Source organism: Haemorhous mexicanus, chromosome 24, assembly GCF_027477595.1.
Source record: "Haemorhous mexicanus isolate bHaeMex1 chromosome 24, bHaeMex1.pri, whole genome shotgun sequence".
Lineage (NCBI taxonomy): Eukaryota > Metazoa > Chordata > Aves > Passeriformes > Fringillidae > Haemorhous > Haemorhous mexicanus.
The window spans coordinates 300,395-327,515 of NC_082364.1; the positions used below are offsets into that span (position 1 = coordinate 300,395).

Here is a 27,121-nt window from a genome sequence, read left to right on the forward strand (position 1 = left end):
GGGGAAATGGCCGCCCGAGCCTGATTATCATAATCTGCCTGGCAACCAGCCGCGGCCTCGCGCGCTGATTGGCTGAAACTCCTCCGCCAGCCACGATGGGGCACAGAATTCCACAAGGAAAGGCTTGGAGCGCCCAGGTCAGGGGGCTGGGGCGGCGGGTGGGGGAAGCGGGGGACGACGACGACACACACCCCGATCTGCAGGGGGGGAGCGGAGCGGTAGCGGGGGGGGGGGGGGGGGGGGGGTCTTCGGCCTAGGTTTTTACTCTCACCTTTGGCTGCTGGCGGCCAATCAGAAGGCCTCTCTCATCCCCTCCAGGGATATCTTCGCCAATCAGGGCGCGCTTTTCATCGCGGCGCTCCGCCCCCGCAGTGGGGGTGTGGGCGCCGCCAGCAGTGCCCCCTGCTGTGGGGGTGCGCCCCCTGGTGGCCGGAAGGGGCACGGCGGTGACACCTCCGACATCCCTCACTCCGACTTTCCCTGGCCAGGTAGGGTTGGGCCTATCACCCGTTCCCTTCTGGATAAGGAGGTGACTCCCAAACTTCTCGTGGAATCCCATCCACAATGCTGTGCAGCTTCTTCAGCGCTACCTGGCAGCCCCTTGGAGCATAATTACCTAAAACTGTGTCAAAACCAGTGGATCCTACTGGAATTTTACTTAAAGCTGAAACGTGAGCTATTTATATCTGTTGAAGGTCAGCCCCTGAGGAAATACCCACTAAAGGGCTCCTTCTGCCTAAAACGTCCCTAAATAGTGCTCTAACTTATTTTTTTTCATGGTACATGTGTTTGAGTCTTAAATGTCTGCTCAAAGAACGATAATACTATTGTTTAAAAATGTAACTCATTGGTCATTCCAGTGCGGTTACTGCCATATTTGTGTTTTGTATTTATCTATTTGTATTATGGTGGCAAGGAAAAACATTCCTTTCTTATCACTCATTTGCCATTAGCACACACTCAGGTAGCTCTTTAATCAAGTACCTCAGTAGATATTTAAGCCAGACAATCCCTGTGTTTAGGACCTTTTTGTTTTATTCTAAATGGCTTCATGGACTGTGTGTAAACCACTGTTCACTGCAGTGTGGGCAGCTACAGATCCCTCAATGGGCCATTGTGGTCAACTGACCAAAGCCCAGGAGGACAGATAGGAGAAATTTGAGTTAAATATTAATCACTACTTTTACAGAACTGGTTTTGCTCAGTCTCTGTGCTGGGAGAACAGCGAGAGGGTCAGATCTTGGTGCCATTAAATGTAACTCTCCATTAAGTCTGTCTTTTTAAAGCCTGGACTAGTCTTTTAAATTAAGAGCTGCTGTTGTAAATTGAAATCATCCCCTGTTGTACTGACCCCGTTCCATGAGCAATCAAAATTTCAAAAACAGCCCACAAAAATACAAATTTTCTAAACTGTGTTTATGAACTTGATATTAAAATGTTAGATATGGGTTTTAAACCTCAAGTCAGCAGAATTATTTTAATTTAGAAGTTTGTTCATTTTTTCCCCCCCTTAACTATACTTCTTTACATCTCTGGGCAATTCTCCTAATTTAAATTATGGGGCCCCTGGAGCCAATTTATTTCTCTGTCCCATAGAGCCAGATTCAATTTCATTATACCTACTGAAACTTCAGGATAACAAGCACATAAAAGCAATCAAAACTGCTTTATTTCTTTTAAATTTTAAAACGTGCATGTGTTACTTTAAAAAGAAAAAACAAAGTGCATTTTTTATTTACGTTTTCCAAAAGTCTCCCTAACATTTTTGAAGACTTGGTGGCTCTACCACAAGAGATGTAGTCCCATGGTGGAATACAGAACAGTGCCCTTTCCTAAAACAGGGCTCACATTGAAAGTTGTTCCACAGGCTTTTTATTTCCCTTTGTAGTCAAATCAGTGCAAGTTTGCTGTGGATGCACCACAGCTGCCAGATGCTGGTCTGATTCATCCCCTGCAGTATCCGGCATCTGATGTAATGCATATTGTAATTCCCACATTTGATGTGTTGTTTCTGATGCTCCAGCACAGGCTTTGTTTCCCCCACAGCCTTGTGCTGGCAGAGAGAGAGGCCTTCACATGAGGTTAATTTATTTATTTCTAATATGCATAGTTCAAGTGAACTACATGAACTACCCCTCTTCACCTCCAGTCTGGAAGGGGCTGTAACCCTCCTGAAAATCCTCCTTTCCCTGCTCAGCTCCCAGACTATCAGATCCATGTCTCCATCCCTGCATCATCTCATTTGGATGCTGCTGCTGCAGCAATTTCTCTCATCTGACAGAAACCAGTTCTGTCTCTTCCCTCTGGTGACTCCAACATTAATTTTTCCACTAGTTCCCAGATGGAAGCAAGTGTACTGACTGGCTTCTCCCCCCTTTTCAGATTCCAGGTGGAAAAGCGCACTGGAACTCCACCCCATTTAATTTACTCATGAATATCTTTCTGCCCTCTTTTCCTTGGACTTCCTCACCCCTTCCTTTCACCTAGAAAAACCACTACTAAGTCTCTGCCATAAAAACAAGCCTCCCATACCTGGACCCTACTCCCTAAAGCTGCTCCCCAAGCCTCTCTCAGACCCCTAGACAGATTTTCTGTTTTTTCCCCATCCATATGGATGTTTCAGGTTTTGTTTGGGTTATTGGATTTTTCTCCATGACATAATCCCATTTTGAGGAACATATAGATTAAATATGACAAAGAAAAATACTCAAGTGCTCTAAACTCATTTGAGTTATAGAAGCAGCCATTGCCTCCCTGGTCCTGGTGACCTCTCAGTCTCATTCTGTGCATGACAAGTAGGTACTTAGGTCTAGATTCTCACATTAAACTGCACATGGAATTGGGCTATGCTTTGCGGCACCTACTTCCACCCGCACGCAAGTCAGCAGCTCGCTGTGATTTAAAACTCCAATTGAGAAGATGGAAAAACTTCAGCTCTGCCCCTATGTCTGTTACATAGTGCTAAATTATAATGCAACTGAAATGTAATTACTTTTCCATCCTGCACAGAGAATACAAAACATGAATTCACTAGTTTAGAGTAAGCCACAATAAATTTACTTAAAGTGGCCTCATGAAAAACACATACAAGTACAATAAAGTTTTTTTGTTTTGGTTCTCAGGATCACTCCTCCCCCCAAAAAAATTAGTCTTTTTTTTTTTTTAAACATGCTGAATTAATCCCTTTAACTGCAAGAAAAAAGTTGACTAAAACAAGATGAGGGTGTTGTAATAGTATCTACATCAACTCAAAAATTTAAATTTTATTTTAAATGAAAAACATACCATTTGCTGAAGCATTTCATTTCATGCATTTACTATTGGCTCTCTTTTTGCCTGATTTGTTCCCAACCAAGTGGCATTTATCCTCCAATTGTTAATAATACAGAGGCACAAAAATAAGCCAGGAAACAACTTGCATCATCACCCCGCCCCCCCCCCACCCCCCCCCCCCCCTAATTTTCACTGGTCATTTGGTAAAAAATACAGCAAGTTTTAGGAAAAGGCAGCTTTTCAGTTCACTGAAAATCTATTTAGCAAAGCTCTGCTGGGGTGTTAGGATAGGAAAAGTAAGTCCTGATGCCAAAATGCCTGCAGGGAAAATATTTTGCCACTTGCACGCCAATATCTCCCTGACTCCATTAGAACAATATTTATAAAGGCAGCTGCTACTCCTGATAATGCCTTGATATCCCATAGTTTTAAGGGGACAAATCATCAGGGAGTTTGGCATATCACAACTTCTGCTCCAAACTGTCTCTTTGCAAGATTCTGCAGGGTTAGAAAGGGATTTTTCCTTGTTCTGCTGAGCTGCTCCTGTGGAGCCCCAGCCTTTCCTCAGGCAGCATGTCATGGTTCCAGTCAGCCCAGTTTAGGTAAGTACAGTAACTGCAGTGCAACCCAGTTCTTCTCTGCATTGCCAGACTTGTTCATTCTTGGAGCATTTCCCAGAAATCTGTGCTGAACAGATGTAGTTCACTTTCAAATCCAGGTCAGCTACTTCTTTAGCTGGGATTACTGTCCATTTAGTGCACACATTTCTTCTCTGGGAAGAATCTCAGCTACCATGATCCTGCCAGCACCCAACACTACCAGCTGATTTCCCACTGGAGTTCAGATGTCTCCATGACCCAGCCCTGGCTGTGTAGAAGCATTGTCATTAGTAGGAAATAATTTGTGCATCAATTGCAAAGGAAACACAAAAGGTGTTTGGGTTTCCTTTCCATTAATCAGGCCAGAATGACTCAGGACACTCTCCATGCTTTTTGATATTTCTGAGTTCACTAGAAAGTTAAATAAAGGTTTAATATTCTCTATTGAAATTATTGCTCTGTTTAAAATTATAAAATCATTATTAAAATTATAGTGCATCATACAAGATTTCTATTTTTTCCAGAAGATTTGTCTCCATCACTGGGAAAGGATTTGATACAGCCTTTGACAACCTTTTTCAAATGTGGTGATGACAGTCAGCTTTTCTCCACCTCTGTCAGGAAAGGAGGGATCTTCAGAGATCTTCCTCCTGCTTCTGCATACATTTAGTAGATGAATAAAAGAGGCAACATAAAACCACATTCAGTGATAACTTATGGTAGATGTTTAGACAGCAGCCACATTTTCTTTAAAAATAATTGTATTTTGAGATTTAATTTAGTACGTGTACTAACTCTAGACTCTGTTTATCTTGGCTTTTTATAGAAGTGCTAAAAGTAAGTCTCCTAGCTGGGAAAACTCTGTATCCTTTTTCAGGATGTATAAGGATAAAAATATTTTTCTGTCAGATGGTCAGTCTTTCTCGTTCTGCAGAAGTTAGAAATTAGAATTCTGACCTTCTGATGGATGTAGGAGCTGGCAGAGGGTTTCCAAACTACCTCTGTGTCACAGACACCTCAGTATATAAACTGAGCAGGCTTTCCCTGATGAGAAACTGAGACGTTTATTCTTGCAGTTTTGAACAAGAGACTAAAACATCGTTGAAGACAAGTTGGTTCTTTTTTCTAAAGTCTGTTTCTACTTATTTCATGCCTTTTGAGTAGGGTCTTTATCCTTACCTGCAGTGTTTACTCTCCTGTTGTGTTTATAGACAGCAGTCACATCCTCATTGAGGTTTGTTTTGTCATGGTTTGTCAGACTACACAAACCATGTTTCTTTTGTTTCCTCCTGTCTAGCACATTCCTCATTCCCAGCTTTCTACCCAGCCTCTTTGCTCTAGTGGGGCAACAGGGCTTTTACAGAGAAGATTTCATTACAGATGATGCAGTTTTAGAAATTGATTGATTTTTAAGGGCAAAAAACATGCCCTGGGATTGCTCCAGCTCTTATCTAAATGTCTGGATGTCCAAGTTTGTGGAAATACTCACCAGTTCCCATTCCATCCTTCAGCACCTATAGAAGATAACTAAGATTCATCTAGAGATGACATCCAGAGGGCATTCAAAAATAGAGGTCAGCAGGTAAGTTCAAGAGGACAAGGCAGACCTGAGTCCAAAATTAGAATCAAATTTGCATGTCATGATGTAGGCTGGTAATGAAAGTAAGACAAAATCTACAGCAATAGCACAGATTCAAGACCCATAGCCAATTACAGTTGATACTAAGCTAAAACCCAATACTCCTCTTGAATTACTCCGACAAGAAGCAATGGCCCTAAGCTTGGCTTAAGGAGGACTCCTGGGCTTGGGGGGCGGGGGGGTAGGCCCAAGTGAAGCTGCTTAGGATCAGGGGGACTTATTAGTGCCCTCTGAAGTCTATCTTCGTGGTGTACTGCTGCTCAGGTGCTAAAGGTAGATCTTAGGCCTGATTTAGCCATGGGTTCTTGGAGAAGTTGGTTTGGCTTTTTTTTCATAAAGGTATAAATCAAGCCTGTCTTAAATCTAATATTTGATAACAGCTTATAGAACTGGTGCACAAAAAAGAAAATACAGTTGTGGTTGGATTTCTTTGTTTTTTCCTTAATTTCAAGCCTTTACTTACCACAGTCTTAAGTTATTAATTTTTTATCATAACATTTTAAAAATTAGGTCTTTGGAAAGAAAAACACTGCTGACATTTTCTTACAGCATTCTGGGATTTTAAGAACTCCCCCTTATGGCCTGTGGGTAGGGTTGTGTTGCTTGTCACCACCTTGGGGACAGGGGTTTCCTGTGTGAGTTCTGACCCTGCAGCAGTTGCTGTCTGAGCAGAACCTAGCACTGGTGTCATTTTGGACTACATTCAAAGTATTTTTGCAGCGTGGTTCTTTGCAGTTGGATGTGTCCTTCAAGAGAGTAGTTGTCTGGGTAGAAGAGAAATGTTTGTTTAGTGAGTGATTAGTTTAAAGGAGGGAATGTTTTCCAACTTAACTGAGTTAGAATTTAAGTATATTCTACCCACACTGTAGACAGATGTATGAATACCTTTGAAAACGCCTGGTTTAGGAGAATAGGAGGAATCAAATGGAACAAGTGCCAGGATTTTTCAGGGAGTTAATGCTGCCTTATCTCTGAAGCTGATAAAACCCAAATGATACCATTCCAGACAGCATTAAGATTGAAGCTGTGGCCTCTGCCTCTGTGCAGATGGCTACAAATAAGAAACTTCTGTAGTCACACAGACAGGAAAAACATTAGAATGTGTGTTCAGGGGGAAAGCACAGAGCTGCCCAAAGCAGGGAATGAATGATGGCAGGGTTTCTGCTGTGCTTCAGTCAAACAACTCTGGAGGAAGGATACAGATACTGTAGCCTGGGAAGAAATAACAAATTTGCTTCCTCAAAATCATTTAGTGAACAGAACATAAGCTTTTGAGCTAGTCTTTTTTCAGGAAATAATCCTCATTGTCAAAGTTCAGGTGATGTTATCCAGGTGTACCCAAATGTTATGTACTCCAGGTGTGCCCAGGCACCTGGCAAGCCTGATCCCAAACAAAGGTGTTTTTTTTCAAAGGAGCACATTTACATGGTTAAGTTATGACAGGACTTTGCATTTCTCTGTTATTATGGAATTGTTAAACTGTTGCTTTAAACTCCTGTAACTCCAGCCTACACATAGTGGAAAAATTCCAGATTTGCTTGCCTGAGCATGAGGCTGCAGTTCACAATAAAAGATCTGCTGCAGTTCTAGCTGATAATGCTAGTGTGTCCTGCATCATGTTGGGTTTGCTCTGCCTTCATTTTGCAGGGATCCCCCTGGAGACTTGTTTCCAGAGTTTTGCTGTTAGAGTACAACTGATATTTCCCAGGGCTTTTAAATATGTTTGCTTGGGAAGACTGTCTCTAAAGCCAATACACCCCACTGGGAGCTCAGGTAGGATCTGGACTCTTCAAGTTTATCAAAAGAGCCCAGACTTTGATCCCTGATTTCCAAAATGTGCTGCTTAGTGAATTTGCCTGACTAATAGAGCATGGCAATAGCAATGGCATTTCTCAAAGCAAATGCTGAGTATTTTTAATTAAGAAACTTGGCAGCTGCAGACCCAGTCCCTCAGAAGCTGATTTTTACACTGAAATGTCTTTGCCACTCTGGTAAGATTATCTTGAAAGTTATTCTTACAGTTGCTGATGTATTCAGGAAGGCAAAGAACAGGAATAGGCCTAAGATGACAAGGTCATTTTTCACTACTTGGATCAGCTTGATATGGGCTGAATTCATTTCTCTGGCAAGTTCTGTTTCACCCAAGAATACCCTAAAAGTTGAATGAGCTTCTTCACATCCTAGAGGTTCTCCTCAACCTCAAAAGGCTTTAAATGCACAGAGAAGAGAAGCTGTGGCTTCCCCATCCCTGGAAGTGTTCACAGCCATGTTGGATGGGGCTCGGAGCAACCTGCTCTAGTGGAAGGTCTCTCCTGCCCTTGGAAGGGGTGGAATGAGATGGGCTTTGAGGTCTCTTCCAATCCAAACCATTCTGGGATTCTGTGATTTCCTGTATTCATCTTTGCACTGAATTCCACATCCTGGCTCCCCTTCACTGCTCTTTCCTCATTAATTCCCTGCAGAACTTTTAGGAACTCTGCTGGCAATGCCTATTTCTCTTTTTTCCCATCACTTACCTAGTTTATTTTTACCTGATAACTTTCTCATTTAGTGTAGAAAAAAATATTTTAAATTTCTATTATTTCATTTAGTATAGAGCAACTGTAACACAGCAAAACCACATGGAAGGTGTAATTACGACTAAATGTCAATTCAGTATTTCTGTGACACCTGCTGGGAATTTATTTCCTTTCAAAGTTTTTCTCCAGGTTTTATTTCACAGCTGACCTGTTGGTTGATAACAAAAATAGAAAATAGAAAGGAATTAAAGAGCCCTCTGCTGTACAGAATGCTGACTTCTCTCAGTGTGGAACACTCAATAGTGAATCATGCAATTGTTAAAAAGCTATTGGCAAACATTGGAGTTGAAGGTGGAAAAAGACATAATGTGCAATACTTTCCCTTCCCTGACTTTAAGAAACATCTTCCCAATGAAGATAACAACTTACATAGCCATAAACTCATTTGAATCTTATTTTTCATTGCTGTACTTCTTGGATGCTCCTTTGGTAAATGATTTCCTGCCCTGTGCTAGATGCTGTTTCCATTCACAATAAAGTAGTAACAGTCCTCTGTGAGTGATATCATAGTACCATACGACAGCACTTATTGTGACTTCTCAAATTTACCACACCAAAATACGTTCTTTGTTGATTGTTTGGGGACTTTCAGACCTAGGGTTTGACTGAAGTCAGTCTAACAAAAAAAAATAAAAACAAGCCCACAAAAACAAAACAAACAAAAAAACAACCCCAAAACCAAACCAAAACAAAAAAACCCACACAAAAACCCCACAGAGCCTGGAGAGCTTGGACAGTTTGCAATATGCAAGGAAAACATGGAAACAAAAAGAAGGGCAAACCCAAAAGTTTGGCTATTTGATACAGACAGAGGGAAAGCTTGAAATAAGGCTTGTGTAAGTAATTGGTTTTTAGGTTTTGAGGTGGTACAAATATTTAATTACTGACCCTGCCAACAGACCTACCCATGTGCTTTTTCTAGATGATCCAGCTGATGCTGGATCAGTACATGGTGTTGGTGAGGGGAACACCTGGCTTGGGGGCTGCTCCCCTCCCCCCCCCCCCCCCATGTGCTTCCTGGCCAAAGCTCTGCACCCGTGTGCCAAAGGAAGTGTATCCAAATGCAGATAATTTCTAGATCATCAACCTGATCCCAGGTTTACACATTTCTAAACATAGACCAGGAACTTTGCAGTTGCCTGCTGTGATCTGTAGTTTTTATCTCATGCTGATGCAGTTCCATCCTTTGCTGGGATAAGGTTTATGAAAACTGGTGGATGTGTTTTTGCCAGCGTCTGTGAGCATAGAAGGGATTCTTTTGAAGGGTTATGTAAAGATACATGTTCCAGAAGACAGAACAAATTGAAGGAATCTGGTTGAGTTACTTAAGGCCTGATCATGCAAGGAGTGGAGCACTCTGAATTTTAACTACAGATTAGAGCATTTGCATCACCAGGTCCCTGTAAGGTTGCAGAGGTGTATCTGTGTGTGTATATGTGTTTAAGCATAAATTGATCTAAGGACATAATTATATATGCTTATTTTCTCCCCCATTAGAAGTAAAGTGATAGCTGAGAAAAAGAAAGGGAGATGGAAGACTTTTGCAATTGGTTAGTGAACATTGATTTAACGTCTTTGCTAAGCAGTTTTTTTTTTTTTTTTGATTGCTTTTTAGCCTTCCCAATTGACAAAGAATTGGTAAATGGGTCTGTCATCCAGCTGTATTTTCAGTAAGTATGGAAAAGGTCTTGTTAGACATCTTTACAGAAATGAGGGTGTTATTTATCATACCCAGTAAAATATTGATGTGTTTAAATATGCTGATCTATGAGATTTTAGAAAATAGAAAACCTGGTCAAATTTTGCCCTTCTTGTTGTCCACTGTGAGTGTGCCAAGTAGTACACTGAGGAAGAGTTTAGCCAAAAGGACTTTTGAGGGAAACTATTAAAATACAGCTAAATGAAGATGTCTGCTGACCCTAAGAATCTGCGTTCATGTGGCAAAGGATTCATTCTCACACTGCAGTGCTTTCTGATATATATTTTTGTATCATTGTTTTCCATTCTAAATTAAGCTCTTAAATCCTAAAGGAGAATTAAATACCAGCCATTTGCATTTTAAAGTGAAAACTCAAACCTCAATAAAGTGCTCTACTTAAGACTCCTTTTCTGTAACTTAGCCAATGAGCTACATTTTGGTGGAGACCTTTGGGGAGGCAACCAAGTGACTGGGACAAGGCAGGAAAGCCTAGAGTTGGAGGAAGCCTTGTAATTTGCTTCCAAAAACACGGAATACACTGATATTGTTGAGAAGCTCTCCTTCAAAATGGTGTTTTTCATTATTGTGGGGCAAAATGTCTTTAATGTTGGGGGAGAAAAGGGATCTTAAAGCCTTGGCAAGCTTTGAGTGGCAAAAGACACAGGCTGTTCTCTCTTCCTATGAGGGAAAATCATGGTAAAATAAAAGGAGCAACTTCAAATTCAGCCCTTTGTAAGATATGGGAAAAGACTATGGGAAAGTTGCAGGACAGGGACTTTGTTAAAGATCTCTCAGGAGCTGACACAGCTTCTGAGAAAATATGATTCAGAAAGAGGCTGTTCTTCCCCTCAGGCCATGGGTTTGGGGTGGAAGTTGTAGGCGGTCCCCTCCTGCCCCTTGGAGGCACTGGGATTCAGCTTCTACTTACATGTCCTAGTTCTTTTCAGCTGTGTCCTGCTCTTTGCTTTTATTCAACTGACACTGACTTCAAATACATGTATTTCTATATTTCGTATCACCAAGAGAACCTATATTCAAACTTTTTGCTGCTTTAGGAGTTTAAAACCTGCCAAAGCACTGCTAAATCTCATTCTTGTGGCCCTCCAAAGAACTCTATTTTAAAGGTTATAAAAACCCTGGAGCACAATATGAAGGCTCTCTCTTTTGTAAGTCAGTAGTGCTGTAGAGCCCTGGGTGTACTTGGAGCACTGAAATAAAAAACTTGTAGAGCAAGGTCTGCAAATATGAATTCCTGTGCCTGGGAATTCCTGTATCCCACTGATTTTCCTGTGACTATCAGTTGAAGACCAGGCTGCTGCTCAGGAAAGACCCTACAACTCCTTCCCAGTGTCGGGTCTGGTGATAGTGCCAGAGGCAAAGCTGCAGGTCCTGTGTCTCCAGGTGTGCATTTCCAGCACCTAAAGTCAATATTCCTGTGTTGAAATAAGAAGGATGACTCGGTGTTTGAGAACTGTGAGGCCCCAAAGATGATTGTAACAGGAAATGTCTTAATATTTGTTTAAATAGAATGATGCAAACTGCAGCCTTCTGTGCTGATACCAAATTACAGTAAGGAGGGGGATTTTTGGAGTTATTCTGCTTTTAAGTGCAACAGTGAAAAAAAAAAAACACTTCAAGGTACCATGCAGCTGATGGAAACTTACAGTTCCCAGCAATTTGTATTATCAGACATGATGTGTCTCCTAGACATTTTAAATTCCTTATTGCCTGTTCCTGTGTCATAACCTCATACACCCTGTTCTTGCAAACTGAGTAACTGCTCAAACAAGTGATTGGGGGTGAAATTAAAGGCGACTTTGGTGTGCTGTGAAACAGCTCGTTAGTACAAGCAATTCCATGATGCCTGATAGAACAGATGCTGAATCAGACCTGATTGCAGAAGGAGGAATCAATTTTTTGCTGTTGAATTACATTTATCTTCAAAGATGCAAATGATTCCACATTTATTCAGCAGGACAAGTCCTGTTGTTCATTGCTGTGCCATTTGTTACGATGATTTGGCTTTTAATCTACCAATGAATACTGAATGAAGAATTAAATCATGAATCAGATCTCTTCTGTTGCTTGCCAGTAACACAAGCCATTTTTATTTTCAATTTCAGGTTTCTTTTACAGTAGAGGACAAAAATAAATTACGAGTGAAAAGAAGTTAAAATTATTCTTCTCGAGCAAGTCTCCTGTATCAATGCTTAATCCTTCCATTATGTCTGATGTCATTAATCATTCTACTGTAATATTTGACACAATCATTTGTGGGACAAATGAGGATCTAATATAAAAGCTGCAATAATACTGACTTATGTGTAACTGCAGCTAATTATATCATATTTGAATTTTCATCTTTCATTTAAGACCTCTATAAAATGAACAACCTTTCACACTGCTGAAATGACTGAGACAGGAAAGCAGAGGAGGGGTGAGGGAATAAACACCCGAGGACAACAGAAGAAATCTCAGCACCATAATGAGCCAATATCAGTTGTTGATGGATTCTTTTTAATTGTGGTCTTTTTCTCTTTCAGGCAGCTTCTCTACCACAGCTGTGGGACTCAGCTTATTTAAGTTGTAATGGTTTGATTGCCTTGATTCATGAACAACTCATTCTGCCATCTTCAGAGGTTAAACATCGCTTCAGTCTTCCCAGGTGGACTAGAAGAGATAAAGGAGACAGGATGCCATTGCAGGAAGATATGTCTCACCGAGCAAGAGGATGAGAGTTGACTAAATATTTTCTGCAAAGCAGCCTCTCCTTCCTCTCTCCCCACTGTGTCTTCACTGTGCCTTTACTTGTAGACCTCTAGACCATCAATCTTTTGAGTTCTCTGTGTCACGTTCAATGTTTGTGTTCAGTTGGAGAAGCATCAGGCATTGCTCTGCCTTGAGATCCTGCCAGTGCTCAAAGCCTTGGTTCCATCTGGAAAGAGAAAATGAGCAGCATAAATTCCCAGTTTGTGTATTAGCTAAAAAGGTGGTTAGTCTCTGCTATTTCTGTATTTGGGATCCTCAGTCTGAATGTGGGCTCATTACTCTATTGAATTATATATCAGAAGTAATTTCTTTTCCTGGGAAGTGAATCCTACATATGTGCAAGTCTATTCCAAAAGGGATTCCTTGTGTCTCTCAGATATTGCTTTTGCCTTGGATAGTCTTCAGAAGAACAAATTTTCCGATTAAGTTCACCTTTGGTTTTGCCCCTCATCTAGAAATAAGAGGTCATAGATTTAGCACATTTTCTGGATGCTGAGATTCATATGCAGAGTGTTGAAAGAGCAGCAGCTTTCTTTAGCGGCCACTCTCTTGTGCTGCCCTTAAGCATCCTGGATTGATGCATTTTTCATTTTCCAATGCAAGTGAACCTTTCTGTGCTGATGCTTCAGCAAAGCTGTAGTATCTCCAAACCTAACAGATGGGTTATTCTTAGGTTTTCAGTTAGAGGAGTATTAATGCCAGGCTTGTTTCCTTAACAGTCTGTTACATGCTGTAGGCAAGGATTGTGCTGTTTGAGGTGAATACTGCACAAACTGCTGTGTGATCTGCCCACTTCAGACATCTCAGTGGAAGCCAGATGAATGACACTGTTTCAGGCATGGACCAGAGCAGTGGGAAAATGGCCAGCAAGAGTAAGGGTTTATTGGTATAATGAAGGGTAGATTTTCTCCCTTCCCTGCCAATCCCTTTTAAAGAAGTCTCTGAGCAGAAACAAAGGCTTGCTGTCCACCACCATTTACTGTGTCACTTCTTTTCACAGATTTCTGTGCTGTTTTTCTCATGTCTGCAGTTATTCCATTTATCCCTGTTTTTATGGTATGACCCCACTTGCAATGCGTCTGTTCTTATTCTCCATCCTTTCATTCTTCTAAACTTCAGCGTATTCCCCTAGAAATCACATTTTTGTTTTTAAGCTCCTGTCTGCCTCTCAAGGTTTCTGCATTTTTTGTTACCATCTTTCTATGGAGCATTTTTTGTTCTCGCTGTATATCTTAAGCCTAGTTTCTTCATCAGTTTCTTTCATCTCACTGCTGCTGGACTTCCTACATCTTGTCCCCAGAGTGTCATTTTGAGTCACAAATGGAAGGCTGAGCTGCAAGGCTGCAGTAACCCTGGACTTCCACCCAGAAGTGTTGTAGCCAAATACAGATGTCCAATTCCAGACCAGCTTGGCAACCTTCTGATGTTATTTATGAGTCTGGAGAAATACTTTGTCCCACAGGCACTTAAATAGCTGGATGTTGGATCAAGTTTGAGTTGCCTAATAACAGTTTTGCATTGCTTCCTGCCCCTTCACAGCCTTGATGATAGGTAAAGGTCTTGCCTGAAGGGCAGGATGGCTCCAGATGAGTTGGGGCAGTAGGTGGGCATCATTTGTGCACTATATTTCCTAGTAGCACTGCTTAGTACTTCTTATATTGAATTGTGTTCAGCAGTAGTAATTTTGGAGTATGATTATAATACTCCAGTAGTAAGCAATAGGGAGTTCTTTACTTAATCCCACCACATTCTTTAGTTGTTTCTAATGTCAGTTTGCATTCTGCCTCCTAAAACACAGATTGACTCAATTCTACCTCTGCAAGCTCTACCTTGCACATACCTGTCACACAGAACTAGTACGAATTATGCAATCCCCCCTTTAAATCTTCAATCAAGTTTAGCCGTGTAGGATTACAATTCACTGGCTAGACTAATTTTACACTTTAATTTCAGGAATTTAAGAGAATGGTGGGAATCTTCAAAGAAGATTTCCTCACTTCTCCTGAACTCATTCTCCGGGTATTGAAAGGATCTCAATGCATCAGTTTGCTAAAGTTGCTGCTTTAATGAGAGACTTTAATGGTACCAGGTGCATTCCTTGATGACTTCTGTTTGCTCTTTTTTTCATGAATTTAACATTTCTCTTTCAGAGCACATTTTTGCAATCATAAATATGCTCTTTTTGTTAACACAGTCTTGGTCTTGCAAGTGAAAAGGGGCAGAGATGTTCACTTGAAACATTTCTTACAGAATAAACATTGGCAGCCAAAGGTGAGGATGAGATTCTCAGTGCTTCATTAGCACAGATGTCCTGGAAAAGGGCACTAAGAGCTCCAGAACTTGGGTAAAATGGGATTCTTGGAAGTAAATGTAAGCTGTCACTTACCTTACAGGTTTAACAGCAGGAGAGGTGTCTTAGGGAATGCTGCAGCCTTGCAGTATTGATTCAAATTGGTGCTGTTGTCACAGGCAACAGACAAGTATGTGTCTACATGTCACCATGCCTGCAGTGACCTGTGTGGACAGGTGGCTGAAAAAAGCCATCCCCAAAGCCTTTCCATGCTGAAAGCCTTTGGGTTTTTTCCAGCTGATGGAATACCATTTGCATCTTACTGGATGCTCTTATCTCAGTCTCTCTCCCTGACATCCTGCAGTCTTATGAATTTAGTTGCATGTAGAGCTCCTGATCATCACCAAGGAATGACCAAGATCTGGGAGATAAAACCTTTTTTTCTGGGGATTTTTTGTCCTGGTAGGACTGATCTCTGCATGACGATCTTCAAACTTTGATTTCTCATTTGCTTTTTAGGTAGTGAACTGAGCAGTGATGGCCTTGCTCTTGAAGAAGAATATCCTGTGTTGCAGCCTCGCCGCAGGACTTCAGCTCTAAGACCCTGGTATATCTACAGTGCAGGACTAGGAGCAGGTGAGAATGCAGCTAAGGTTGTACCTCATACTTACCAGAGAGACTTCTCCAAGAGTCACCAGATTTAAAGTTTTTCAGAAAAACAAGGATCACACTGATGGAGTCAGTGCTGTGAACATAAATTCTCACCAAGCACCATGTAAATATTAAAAGTAAATTAATTTTTGTAGCACTTTAAATACTATATTAATTCAACCTTGAATGAAGTCCTATCCCAAAGATTTATAAAGAACTTGTACATTTTGGACTGGGGAAGAGAAAAAAAAATCCCTCCTTTTTAAGTAAAGAGAAAAGCCTAACTCAGAATGTCTTGTTATTTTCTTCTGTATTCATATTGCACATTAGAATACTTACATAAAATGTGCCAGTTTTCAAAAGCAACTTGTTACTCTGTTTTTCAGCTGAATTTGGCCAGGCTAAAAAGAGAATTATATATGCCAGAGGATGGCAGTAAAAGAGATTTAAGGGTTTACAAATAGTGTAACAAAGAGACTATAGTAAGCGACCAGTGGACCAGTCAGCAATTTTAATTAAAACTGGGCTGCTTATTGATCTGTTGTACAGATTCACCCCATCTGCAACATTTCAGCAATGTTCCTATTTCAGAAAACAGCACTTTTAAGAGCCAGTAAAGAATATCGAAGTTAAGAATGGAAATGTTTTGTAACTGGGACATTCTATGCTAAGATCTTTTTCCATCCCATTTAAGCACCTCACATATCTTCCCACATAGATGAAAGCAAATATATGAACTCTATAGGATAGTCTGTCCTTGTCTAGTGGAAGGTGTCCCTGCATATGGCAGGGGCCTGGAACGAGATGAGTTTTTCCAACCCAAACCATTCTGTGATTCCATGATATTGCTTTTCTACCTTAATGCCAATGGGTTCACTGTATGTCAGTGTGAAAAAAATCCAACAAGTCTAAAATACATTGGTATTTTTAAAGATCGTATATTCTTGAAACCAGTGGGATCTTTGGCAGTTGCATCTTCAAGGTGGGCATTTGTCATGCCTGAACTGACTGACCAACATTTCCATTGGGAAAACCAAGGAAAGTACTAAAAAGGGGCTAATAAATGCTCTGCACAGATATGGAAGGTCTGTGGTATCTGCAACTGCACTTGGTAGATCTGCTTTGTTCCTGAAGGTGCCCGCTCTGCCCCGCTATGCGGAGTTTTCTCCCGGGACTGGTTTCTGTAGCAGCCTGATGTGCTGAGGCCGGCAGGCCGGCAGGCCCATGCCACGCCCTAGCCCTGACTGTCCCCCCACGGCTCCCGTCCGCCCCGGCAGCCATTTCCCAGCGGGAGGCGGCTTCTCCCGCCGTGCGCCTCGCCCCATTGGCTGGTAGCGTTGCGGAGGTGCGGCTACCTGCCTCCTCTCGATTGGCGCATGCGGCTGTCACTCTAGCCAGAGGCGTGGCCTGGCGAGGCGGGTCCCCGCAGGGGCGCTGCGGCCTCAGTTGCTCTCGGGCGGCGGCGGATGATGGCGGCGGCAATGGGTTCCGCGCTGTTGCTCCTCCTGGCGCTTCTTGGGCCCGCGGCCGCGCTCGCCGGATACATCGAGGTGTGTGAGGGGTGCGGGGGAGGGCTCCTCCGGGGTACCCGATGCATAGGCGGGAGGTAGGCGGGATTCGGGGTGTCTCGGCTGGTGTGGAGCCACCTGGAGATTGTCCAGCGTCTTCGAGACCTTCTCGGGGTGGTGAGTTCGTATTTTACCGGTGTTTTCGCGAAAGCCGTATTCCTCAGGCCGCTCATCTGGACTGGAAGCTCCGTCTCATCGGGATGCTTGGGGCTGGTTTTTCGGGGATGTGACCTCGGCATTCTTGGCATGGGAACAGGAGCGGCCAGCTTCAGATGGGTCCAGAAGCATTGAAGCCTGCTAGAGGGCTGTTCCCTGGAGAAAAATCTCGGTTAAACGAATACATTTGGTTGGCGATGGATGCAAAATAAATCTTTGGGTTGGAACTGGTACCTCGGCTTTCGGGGAAGATGCTTCAGCCAAGTGTAAAGGCTATGCATTTCATATAGAAATGGCTTAGATGCCCGTAGGAGTCTGTGTTTGTATGTATGTGGATATATAAATACACCCACACGCACACATAAACGAGTAGATATTACTTTTATATGTACGAAACACGTATTATATTTGCATATATGAAAATAACTGGACAGGGGAAATTCCAACTTTATCCTAAATCTAAAAGCTCAGTGTAATCTAGCTCTCCAAACAATAGGATGAGTAGGAGAAAATCTTTTGAGTTTAAAAACTTGATACTATAACTTGTCTTATTAGAGGGAAGGAGCAAAACAAGGAGCTACGTATGTGCTGAGCTTGAGAAAGGGCACGTAGACAGAGTTTAATAATCTACGCCTGGATGTTGTTTGGAAATGCAAAACAGTTGCATCAGTCTCGTGGAGGTTCTGGGTTATTTAGGGCTGGATAAAGAAAAGGCTTGTGGCTGTTTGTGAATGGCTTGATTTGAAAGCTTACAGTAAATTTTAGCAAGCTTGGTTAAGCAGAGCATCTACCTCAGTGTGATGCGAAAATCCAAAGCTGGTGGTAATTCCTAACTGGCAGTAAACTTGGATATTTTTTATATATGTTGTATAAAATATGTCTAGTCCATGATTTCTGCTTGTTTGGTTGCTATTGAGGAATACTATTCCACATACTTTGTACCAATCCTACTGTTACATTTCTGTAAATAATGGAACATGGTTGATAACTATTTATAGAACTCGTGGGGAGGTTATCTTGCAGGAAGGATGGTGGATCTGCTCTGAGGGCATGGAGCTAATGCCCAGATCAGGTTACTTGGCATTGCCTTGGTGGCAGGGGACTGTCTGATGCTACATCCAATCTCTTGCACCTGTTTGGCAACTCCTCCAGCTGTAGGTCACTTCCTCTCTTACATCCGAGACAGATTTGGCTGCTATGCACTTCCCTTCTGAAATCTGCTGCTTAGGGACATGTGCCATGAAAAATCAGTTTGGAAAACAAATCTAGCTGTAATTTTATTCCAAAGCCTGGTGTCTGTGTGATGAAACAGATCCCAAGTTTTACCCGTCCCTGGACTGGCAGAGAGGGAGAGCAGCTGTGTCACACGTTGAGGGGCCAGCAGCCCCGGAGAGGGGGTCACTGACCTTTTAGAGAACGATTAAAATGAAAATGTTCCTGCAATTCAATTTGCATCCTCTGAAGGCATGATAGCCACCTTCGTCTGCTGGCGTAAAATGTCAACTGTGGCATTTTAATCCTTATTTTTGCTGCATTCTTTCCCATTGTCTTGGCAGTGGGGGCACTGCAGCTCTCAAGTCTTTATTGCTGTCAGATTTGCTCAAGAACCGCTCTCGATGCAGAGCTTAGGAAGTAAATGGTTTTGTTCTGGGTTTTAGACTGTGGTCATTACTGGGTTTTATCAGATAATGTGATGAAAAATATGCAAGCAGTTGGTTTTTTAAATAATCAAAATGTCATTTGAAAGTTATGGAGAATGTGTAACAATGTCTGCAGTTATTAGTTCAGCTGGATTGGCATGGTCCCATTAGGTGGATTTTCTGTCTCTTGATTATCTTAGCTCCCATTCCCTGTCCCTGGAACACCCAGTAATCTTCTTATCAACTACAATCTGTTTTTCTTTCTGTGCAGGACAGAGCAAGGGGAGTGGCAGTTTATTTTTTCTCTTAAATTATTGTATCCGGACTCTTGACTAGGGCGTTCCCAAGGGTTAGTGCTGGTGGCCGTCGGTCTCCCTTTGAGATCATAGTGTGGGGATGGCTGATAACCTCTTACAGTCTCTCTTGCAAATGAGTATGAATAGGAGAGTTTAGAGAAATCATGAATCCCAGCAATTAATATGTTTCTTTCCATAGCAGTATGTGTCTGAATTTTGCTTGTTTTGCTTGTGAAGTCCCCAGGAAACTCAAATAGTACACTTATGCCAACTGGAAAAAGAAAATAAATCTATGGTAATTAGATCTATAGACCAATGATAAACTACTTCTGCTGTGCCCTCAAGACCTTTGAAGGTGCAAAGTTTTTTTTTTTATTACTTAACCTTTTTGTGTAATCAAATCAAAGGCAATGCAGACTTGATATGGCTTTTATTTAATAAAGTTTGGTATTTTTCCAAAGCTCTCTTGGATGCTTGCATCTGTTACCTGCCTGCTCAAGTCACGAGGATTTGGGGGAGAGGGGAAAAAAGGGTGTGTTTTGCAGCAGAATTTCATGCTATTATTTTTGTCTTGTATTGTTTAAATTATCCGTGACAAAAATATCAGCCATGTGCCATTTCTGCAGACCTTGGGGACTTCTAATTGCCTGCAGCATCGAACAAAGAACTCCACCTAGGGAAATTTCCACTTTGGTGTTTGAGTCCTGAGCAGAAACAGCTCAGGAAAATTCCAGTCTTGAGCCTGTGGCCTTTAGTTTGCTCTCAGTTCGTAAAACTTTACTTCCTGGTGTTAGGAAATACAGCTTCCTATGAAGGTGATTCTATGCAGTGCCTCTTCTAAGCTTGAATAAAAGCTCATCTGAAACAAAGATATGGAAATAAAGCAAATCTGATACTGTGGGGGTGCTCTGGATTTTCTGCTGCATTGTAGGATGGCACGTGATGGTAAGTGCTTCTTTTTGGAGGATGCCTTCAGCTCTCCTTGTTTCACCTGTGAAATAATTATCACCTCTATTAAATGTTATTTAGGCATTAGTAGCTCTACCAAGGATTGAATGAGTTTTTTTGTTAATGTGGTTGTTGCATCACCTGCAAGTAACTAAAAAACTGTTCTGTAGGTGGCTTTAGCCGTGTTATAATTACACACTGCTTCTCCTCCAGCTCCTCCTGGGAGTGCGGGGAGGGATTAGTGCAGTACCCTGTGCTCTGCTCCAGTTGTGCTTCTCTCTAGATGTGCCTTGTAAAACTTCTGCCATTGCTTTTCCCTGTGTCTTGTGCCATTGCTTTTCCCTGTGTGTGTCTTGGAGGTGTATGGGCTCAGCCTTGGAAGTGTAAGTCGCTTGTCTGCAGCCTCTGCTTCTACACTTGTACTTAAAGCAAAGCCTTGTTCCTCAGCTGAAAATAGAAGAGAATTACACCATCCCCACCTATTTCTTGTTAGAAGGCAAAGCCTTTCCCTTTCTTCTTTTACACTTTGGCATTTCACACTCTGCTCTCTAACTCCTCAGGCTTTCGATATTGATGCAATCCCTCAGACTCTTGCTCTTGTGCTTCTTCTGTGCAGTAAAACTTGCTTTGCTTTTAAGTTCAGACAGTCAGCACCTCTGAAACATGGTGTTAATTTAAGTTTATACTTGCTCTTAATTGGAAGGCTTTGAATACTCACAATGGCCTAGAAAGCCTTATGGTGGGGCTCCTAATGCAGAACTGTACTTGAAATTGCAAGATTAACTCCCTTTTTTTTCTTCCTCTCCTCTAAGCTGTTGTCTGCACCCATTATGTGCATGTTCTGCTTTCTCTACTTGCAGTGTGTTTGTCACAGTGAAATGGCATCTCCTACTGCAGATTTTACTTGCTGAGTATCTTAAATGGAGTATTTAGGGCTCTGTGACTATGCATTAACTATATTACTGTTATCATTTGTCTTTGGGTATTTTCCTTTTCAGCTTTTTCCTATAGGTGCCAGTAAGTCTCAGGTTTGTGGGGAGAAATGGGTTGACAATATTGTGCATAAAAATTTACAATTTTTCCATATGTAGATATATACTTATTGTGTGCTTACTAGTGTGAGTTACAAAGTAGTAAGAAGGAAGATGAGAGTAGAGTAAATTGCCAGGTTCGTTTTATTGTGAATTATCCAAAATGACATGTTTTTTCTGCTTTGGAGGGGTTGATGGCTCCTCCTCAGATAAAATAGGATAGAAGTAACTTTAGCCTGTTAATGCTGTTACTTCTATAGGGCAAGTGGTTGGTGCTGTAGGAGCGGCACTCTCACTCCTGAGGGGTAGTGCACAGAGAAAAGTGCATTTTGGGAGGCATAATTTGGCTGGGGTTTTCTTTGAGAGTAACTTCTTAGCATTAGATTTGACTTCTCTAAATTTATGAATTCCTGCAGCTGTAAGCAGGGAGATATATATACATGCATGCACACACACATTTCACATGGAGATCTAGCTTATGAATGACACTTTTTTTTTTAACTTGTTCAGCACTAGATTTACTACTTCCACCTCCATCTGCCTTCTCAATTGGAGTTAAATATATATATTTGTGATTGAGTGTTCGCTAAGCTATGCTACCTTATGGGAGGACGTGGAAAACCTATGTACCATAGAATACAGAAGTGCAATTCACCTTTTAGCCTGGCTTTTAAATGTCCATTGATTCTAATGCTTGCTCTGAAGGATTGATGTTTGAAATGCAAAATTTTGTCTTTATGTGCATTTGTAGGAGTCTAAGTTACAATCTGAGATGAATGATCAAAACACCAATGTTCTGCAAATGATGTTAAACTAATCTCCCTGGCAACCAAACCCAGCTTACTTGTCTTTATGTAATCAGGTGTCCGCCTGATCAGGAGCACATGTGGCTAAGCTGCTTACCAGCTTTTCATTTGGAGGTATTACACGGATGTTTAGTATACAGCCAGTGGGGAAAAGGATGTACTCCTTATTCTTGAAAGATCAGCCTGTAGATGTATTAAATTGAGTTCTGACTCCATCTTGTCGTGTTTGCCTGCTGTGGTAATGCTCTTCTACGAATGAATGTATTGCAGATCTTCATTTTAGTTTATATTTTCAATAGCCTCCTAGTCACTCTTAACTAGTGTGCACAGTCAAATGCTGCTGATCTCTGTGGCATTTGGTGATTTATTTCACTTTCCATTTTTGCTGGTGACAATGGGAAGTCAAATCACATGTTGGCACTCTGTTTCCCTGAGAAAAACTCACTGCTGGGTGAGGCATAGTAGAGAACAAAAAGCTTTTTGGACTACAGGCAAACCTGGTTAATGTACTTTTATCTGATTTAGGGATTTCTCTTGGCAAGACTGGCCCAGTAGTCTGTGAGGACTGGTACAGCTGGACTATCCTGATGTTGGAGTGTTTACTGCAAGGATAGTGGCTTCACTTGAGCTGGTTTTTTTCCTGATCATTTGTTTCTCAAAATGACTCTGTTGGGCTGTGCAGTAATGTCTGTTAGCAGTGGTTTGAGGGAATTCTTAGTTCTCAACCTGCAGATCAGTAACTGCTTACAGAGTTTAGTCTAATCTTCTTTGCCAGTGCTTTCTTGGGGGATTCCTCCTCTGGACCTTCAAAAGTCTCACCAGTTATTTCTAGTGCCAGGATTTCCTGCACAGGTGAGCTGTGGGGTAGAATGCTGTGGCTAGACAAGGCCTTCCGTTGATGAAGCAGGGTCTGAAGTTGTTATTCCATGCAGTATGTGAGCTTCAGAGAAGCTTATGGAAGAGACAAGTCATTAATTGTTTGGCTTGGATGGCTTCACTGTGCTTTGAGACTAATGGAAAAGCATTATCAAATGATGAATTTGAGCTCAAGTTTTTCAAACTATCAAGTATGGAGGGCATTAAAATTTTCAGTATAACTTAGATGCAGCCTGAAAAAAAACCCCAAAGAAACCCACAGAAGGTGGGAGCTGTGCCTTGGTTCCCAGTTGCGCTGGAGAAGCTTTGGGGTTAGGCACTGAGTCATTGGTGTGTTACAGCTGTTGGTAGTGTCACCGACCTGTGGTATCATGCTGAGGTGCAGCAGATGATAAACGTGCCTGAGCATGCCTCAGTCAGATCCCAGGCTCTGGCTCTGTGACAGGGATGCATTTAGGTAATTTCATACAGTAAACTTCTCTCTAACAAAATTATAGCAGTGCAGAGTGTATTTTGATCCGGGTCAAGGACAGGGACAGGCAGATATTAACAGGCACACCAAGCTGGCTGAGGCCGTGCTTTACTTTACTCTAACAGCAGGTTGATATTCAATGAGTTTTCCATTTAAAAGTAGCTAATTATCATCTCCTTACAGATGACTTAATGTTTAAATAAATGCAGTGTTTAACATTGAAAGTTCCTGTTCTCATTTAGGTCTCTTTTCCTCCAAAAAATGTTTTCTGGTTATATTATATTTTCAAATGTGTGAGCTGTTCTGAGGTGAGGGTCAGGGGGTTGGTTTCTTTCAATTCTTGCATTAGTGAGAATTTTATTTTTCTGTTAATGCTCTACTACAGTAGAGCTTTTGTTTTCTCATTAAGATGGTGTGTTTGGGTTCTTGAACCCATCACTACAAAGCTCTAAATGGAGCCAGTGAGGTGAACTCAAAAATCTTCATCTGATGATGATGTTGCAGACGTGAAACATAGGTTTAGCAAACTACTTGGTATTTTCCAGGAGTTGCCTTATGCTAACTTTAGTACCGAGATGCTTAAATCAAAAGCCAAACATTTGCGTTTTTAATCTTTGGGGTTTTCTTTGAAGGCTCTTATGTTATTTTTAGGTCCAGCTCCCTGCCAAAAGCTTTGTTCCTTTTATTTTGGATTTTGTGTTGATGAATCCCACTAGTTATGATGTAATTGCATGGTGTGAAATGACAGCAACAGAAAGAAAAATCTTAACCCATACCATCTGTTACAATAAATATTATGCACTCCTATTAGATTCCAAGCAGATTTGGATTGCATATTTACAACAGGAGCTGGTCTCTGCTTAGACGTATGGTACCCTCTAGCATAAAGCCTTTAATCACCAAATTCTCTATATGATTTTGGATTTGACATGACACATTGCCAGGTCTAAATTTAGGGTTTTTTTTTTAATCAGTGTTTAATCTTCTGTCATTCATATCAGGCCTAGTAACTTGCCAGACATGGTCCTAGAGGAATCTGCGTGAATTAGGATAATTCACTAATACCAAGCATTGGTTGTCTTCTTACAGTGGTCATCTTACAGTAATTGTGGCCTGAAATAGAGAGGAGCAGATTTACTTTAATCTCCTAAGTATTCTTCTCAAAGATTAAATGCAAAATGTTGATTCAAACCTGTGGTTGGTGCTCCCTGAGAGTGTATTGGCATTTGAATGTGTCTTTCCCTGTGTAATTTATCAAAACCCTTACTGAAGAAATTGAATTTGATAGGTGTTTTGTTTTATGCTGCAAGATCGCAAACATGTTTAGAAACCCTAAAGAAGAATGAAATGGTGTCAGGATCTAAGCAGAGCACGGAGGCTGCCTTAGTAGCCTTGGTCAAAGATGAATTCTGAAATGCAGGGTACAGCAGTGCTTGTGCATGAGCTGAAGTGTGCTGCCTGACAGGAAAAAAGGAAACTGAGAAATTGTTGAGGGTGCATGTTATTGTGGAAACCGATTATTACTCTTGAATGGAGCAGGATGCTCGCAGCTCCCATTTGGACTTGGGATAAGATTTAAGTGCCTCCAAGTAGTTTGAGTTGCAGGGTTTCAATAACCACTTTATTTCCAGAGGCTTTAAGTAGAGCCTCAGTGCTGGAAATGTCAGGTGGTGGAGAAGGTTTTCCCTTGGTAACCAGCCAAAAAAATGGAGATTTTGCATTTGCGGTGTATTGATGTATTAGAGTTCAGCCTTTGGGCATGGATGGACATGATGCTGTGGCTTACCTACGTAAGACCCAGATCCCAAGAGTGGCTGAGGGAATTCTTGAGGGGGTCACAGAATGAAGTTGTGGTGCTCCTTTGAGTGTGTGAAGTTTGGGCTTGGGACAGAGCATTGTGTCACTGCAAGAGACACTGGGGAAAGAAGGGGGGAATAAAACATGTTCCTGCCCCGTCGCTCCTGATAAATGCTGTCTTGTTCAAATTGCATCAATACTTGCCCTGCAACAAAGCCAGGCAGTATGTGGATGTCCTGTTTAGGGCACAACTACTTTCTCGGAAGCAATTTCCCAATAGCTGAGGCAGAGATGGATGACCTCCCAGAGCAAAGGCTGGGTTGGTGGAAGGGTTTGCACTGCTGTATGCCTGCCTTGTCTACAGCTGTCTTTGTGGGCTGGATCACAGCTTGTCACCTGTTCCATCCCTCTCCTCCTGCCTAAGTGCTTATGCACTTTTTGTCTTTTTTTCGTGGTATACACATTTGAGTTTGTGAATAAGAACTTGCACTAATCACAAGAGCTGAAACCTGTTACCGGTGTTTGAATCCATAGTGCTGTGTTTTATGCATAGTGTTTTTAAATAATCCTTAGTTTTTAATCCTTGTGTCTTGCTGCAGAGTATATCTTTGTTTCTCAGGTTAAGAGACAAAGAAATAAACATAAACCAGCTGATCTCTCCCTGCCCAACAGGTCCTTCTCTTTGCATCCTGGCTGCCAGAAAGAGGAACTAGAAGAGCTAGATTCCTCACATAGTAGGGCTTTTAAATGGCAGGAAATCTTTCAGATTTGCTAAAATGCAAAATCCACAGTACAGACAAAAGGGATTTTGAAGTTGAGGCTGAAATTTCTGGGTTTGGATAGATTTGTTGTGCTCAATTCTACTGAGCAAGTTTTTTCAACTTGCTTCACATGTGACTTAGCATGATGAGAATACTTTTCAAAACATAACTATGAGAGGCTTTCCACAGAGCATCTACAGCATGTTAATTCCCTCTTTCACTGCAGGGCCCTGAGTAGAATGCAGCATTGTAGTCCTTTTGTAATAGATGCTGATGGATTTCAGGAGTGGTGCTGTCTGAAATGGCCACTGTCATACTTTTAGTGGTGTGTGTGCAAACTGCTAAACTCAGTACTCCAAGGAAGAATATTATGGAGACACCCAGGAAAATTTTGGGCTGCAAGCTTCCTCTGTGCTGTAGCAGAGAAATGAGGAGCACTGCTTTCCATGACCCTAAATGGCCTTTTGCTCCAGGCAAAAGCAAAGATGATTTTACTTCATTTGCTTTGCTGTCCTTGATTTCAGTTAGGCTTTTTGAGCTTTATGCCACTGTCTTTAAAGATTTTTGCAAAAATTTGAATCATTATTCCTCATTATCTAAGTGGCTGATAGCATAACTCATAATTTTCTGTTGTTTTATTTATTAGGCTGTGATTCTTATATTTATTTTTATCTTATAACTGGGGGCATAACAAACATTTAGCTACAGCTGGCAGCAGCATTAACTGAGATAGGTTTAATGTGCTAAACTTTCAGCAGCTCTTCCCCTGGTGTTGACTTGGAGATGCATTGCCTCTGAGAGTCCTTTGTCTTTTTTTAAGAGGATGCTGCTGATCTGCTCTAAGCTGTTTCTCAATCCATAAAAGAGGGCTGATTTTTATTGTTTATAACAGCAAGATTTAGATACCAGATAAAGCAAAGAAGAGATTTCTTTTTGTTTTATAGTATTTGCCTTGGAATGACTGCTCTGCCTTGAAGTGGCTCTTCAGATAGATCTCTGAGCAGCATCCATCTCACAGTCTCTACCTACAGCATGTCCAGGATGATGATCTTCACTGATGAAGAGGATTAAAATAGTCATTAAGCTGCTGAATACACCAAATGTCCTGTAAGGTACAAAATAAAGATGGAGAGACTAAACATGCTGGACTGATGCAATCTGTTGGAATGTATCAAGATGGGAACATCTTTAACTTGAGCCAGACATGAAATGCTTATGTCACCCAAAGATGAAACCACTGCTTAGTTTCCGTATGGAAACGCTTGGCCTAG

The 27,121-nt window shown here is 41.6% G+C and overlaps 1 protein-coding gene and 1 long non-coding RNA gene across 9 annotated transcripts in view; both read left to right on the forward strand.

Moving 5' to 3' along the window:
* The first annotated feature begins 4 nt into the window (after positions 1 to 4).
* On the forward strand, positions 5 to 15,790 carry LOC132337941 (uncharacterized). Of its 2 annotated transcripts, none has more exons than XR_009489305.1 (5): positions 5 to 137; positions 5,384 to 5,454; positions 9,706 to 9,760; positions 12,333 to 14,647; positions 15,368 to 15,790. It is a non-coding gene; the product is annotated as an uncharacterized LOC132337941 (long non-coding RNA). The 2 variants fall into 2 exon arrangements; XR_009489306.1 differs by lacking the exon at positions 5 to 137 and adding an exon at positions 278 to 488.
* Positions 15,791 to 16,891: 1,101 nt separating this feature from the next.
* The window catches only part of APLP2 (amyloid beta precursor like protein 2), a 49,282-nt gene continuing 39,052 nt past the window's right edge, over positions 16,892 to 27,121 (forward strand). For all 7 annotated transcript variants that reach the window (XM_059867308.1, XM_059867309.1, XM_059867310.1 and 4 more), the window contains exon 1: positions 16,892 to 17,049. In XM_059867308.1, the coding sequence (XP_059723291.1) occupies positions 16,966 to 17,049 (84 nt within the window). In that variant the 5' untranslated portion in view covers positions 16,892 to 16,965. The remainder of the gene's footprint in view (positions 17,050 to 27,121) is intronic.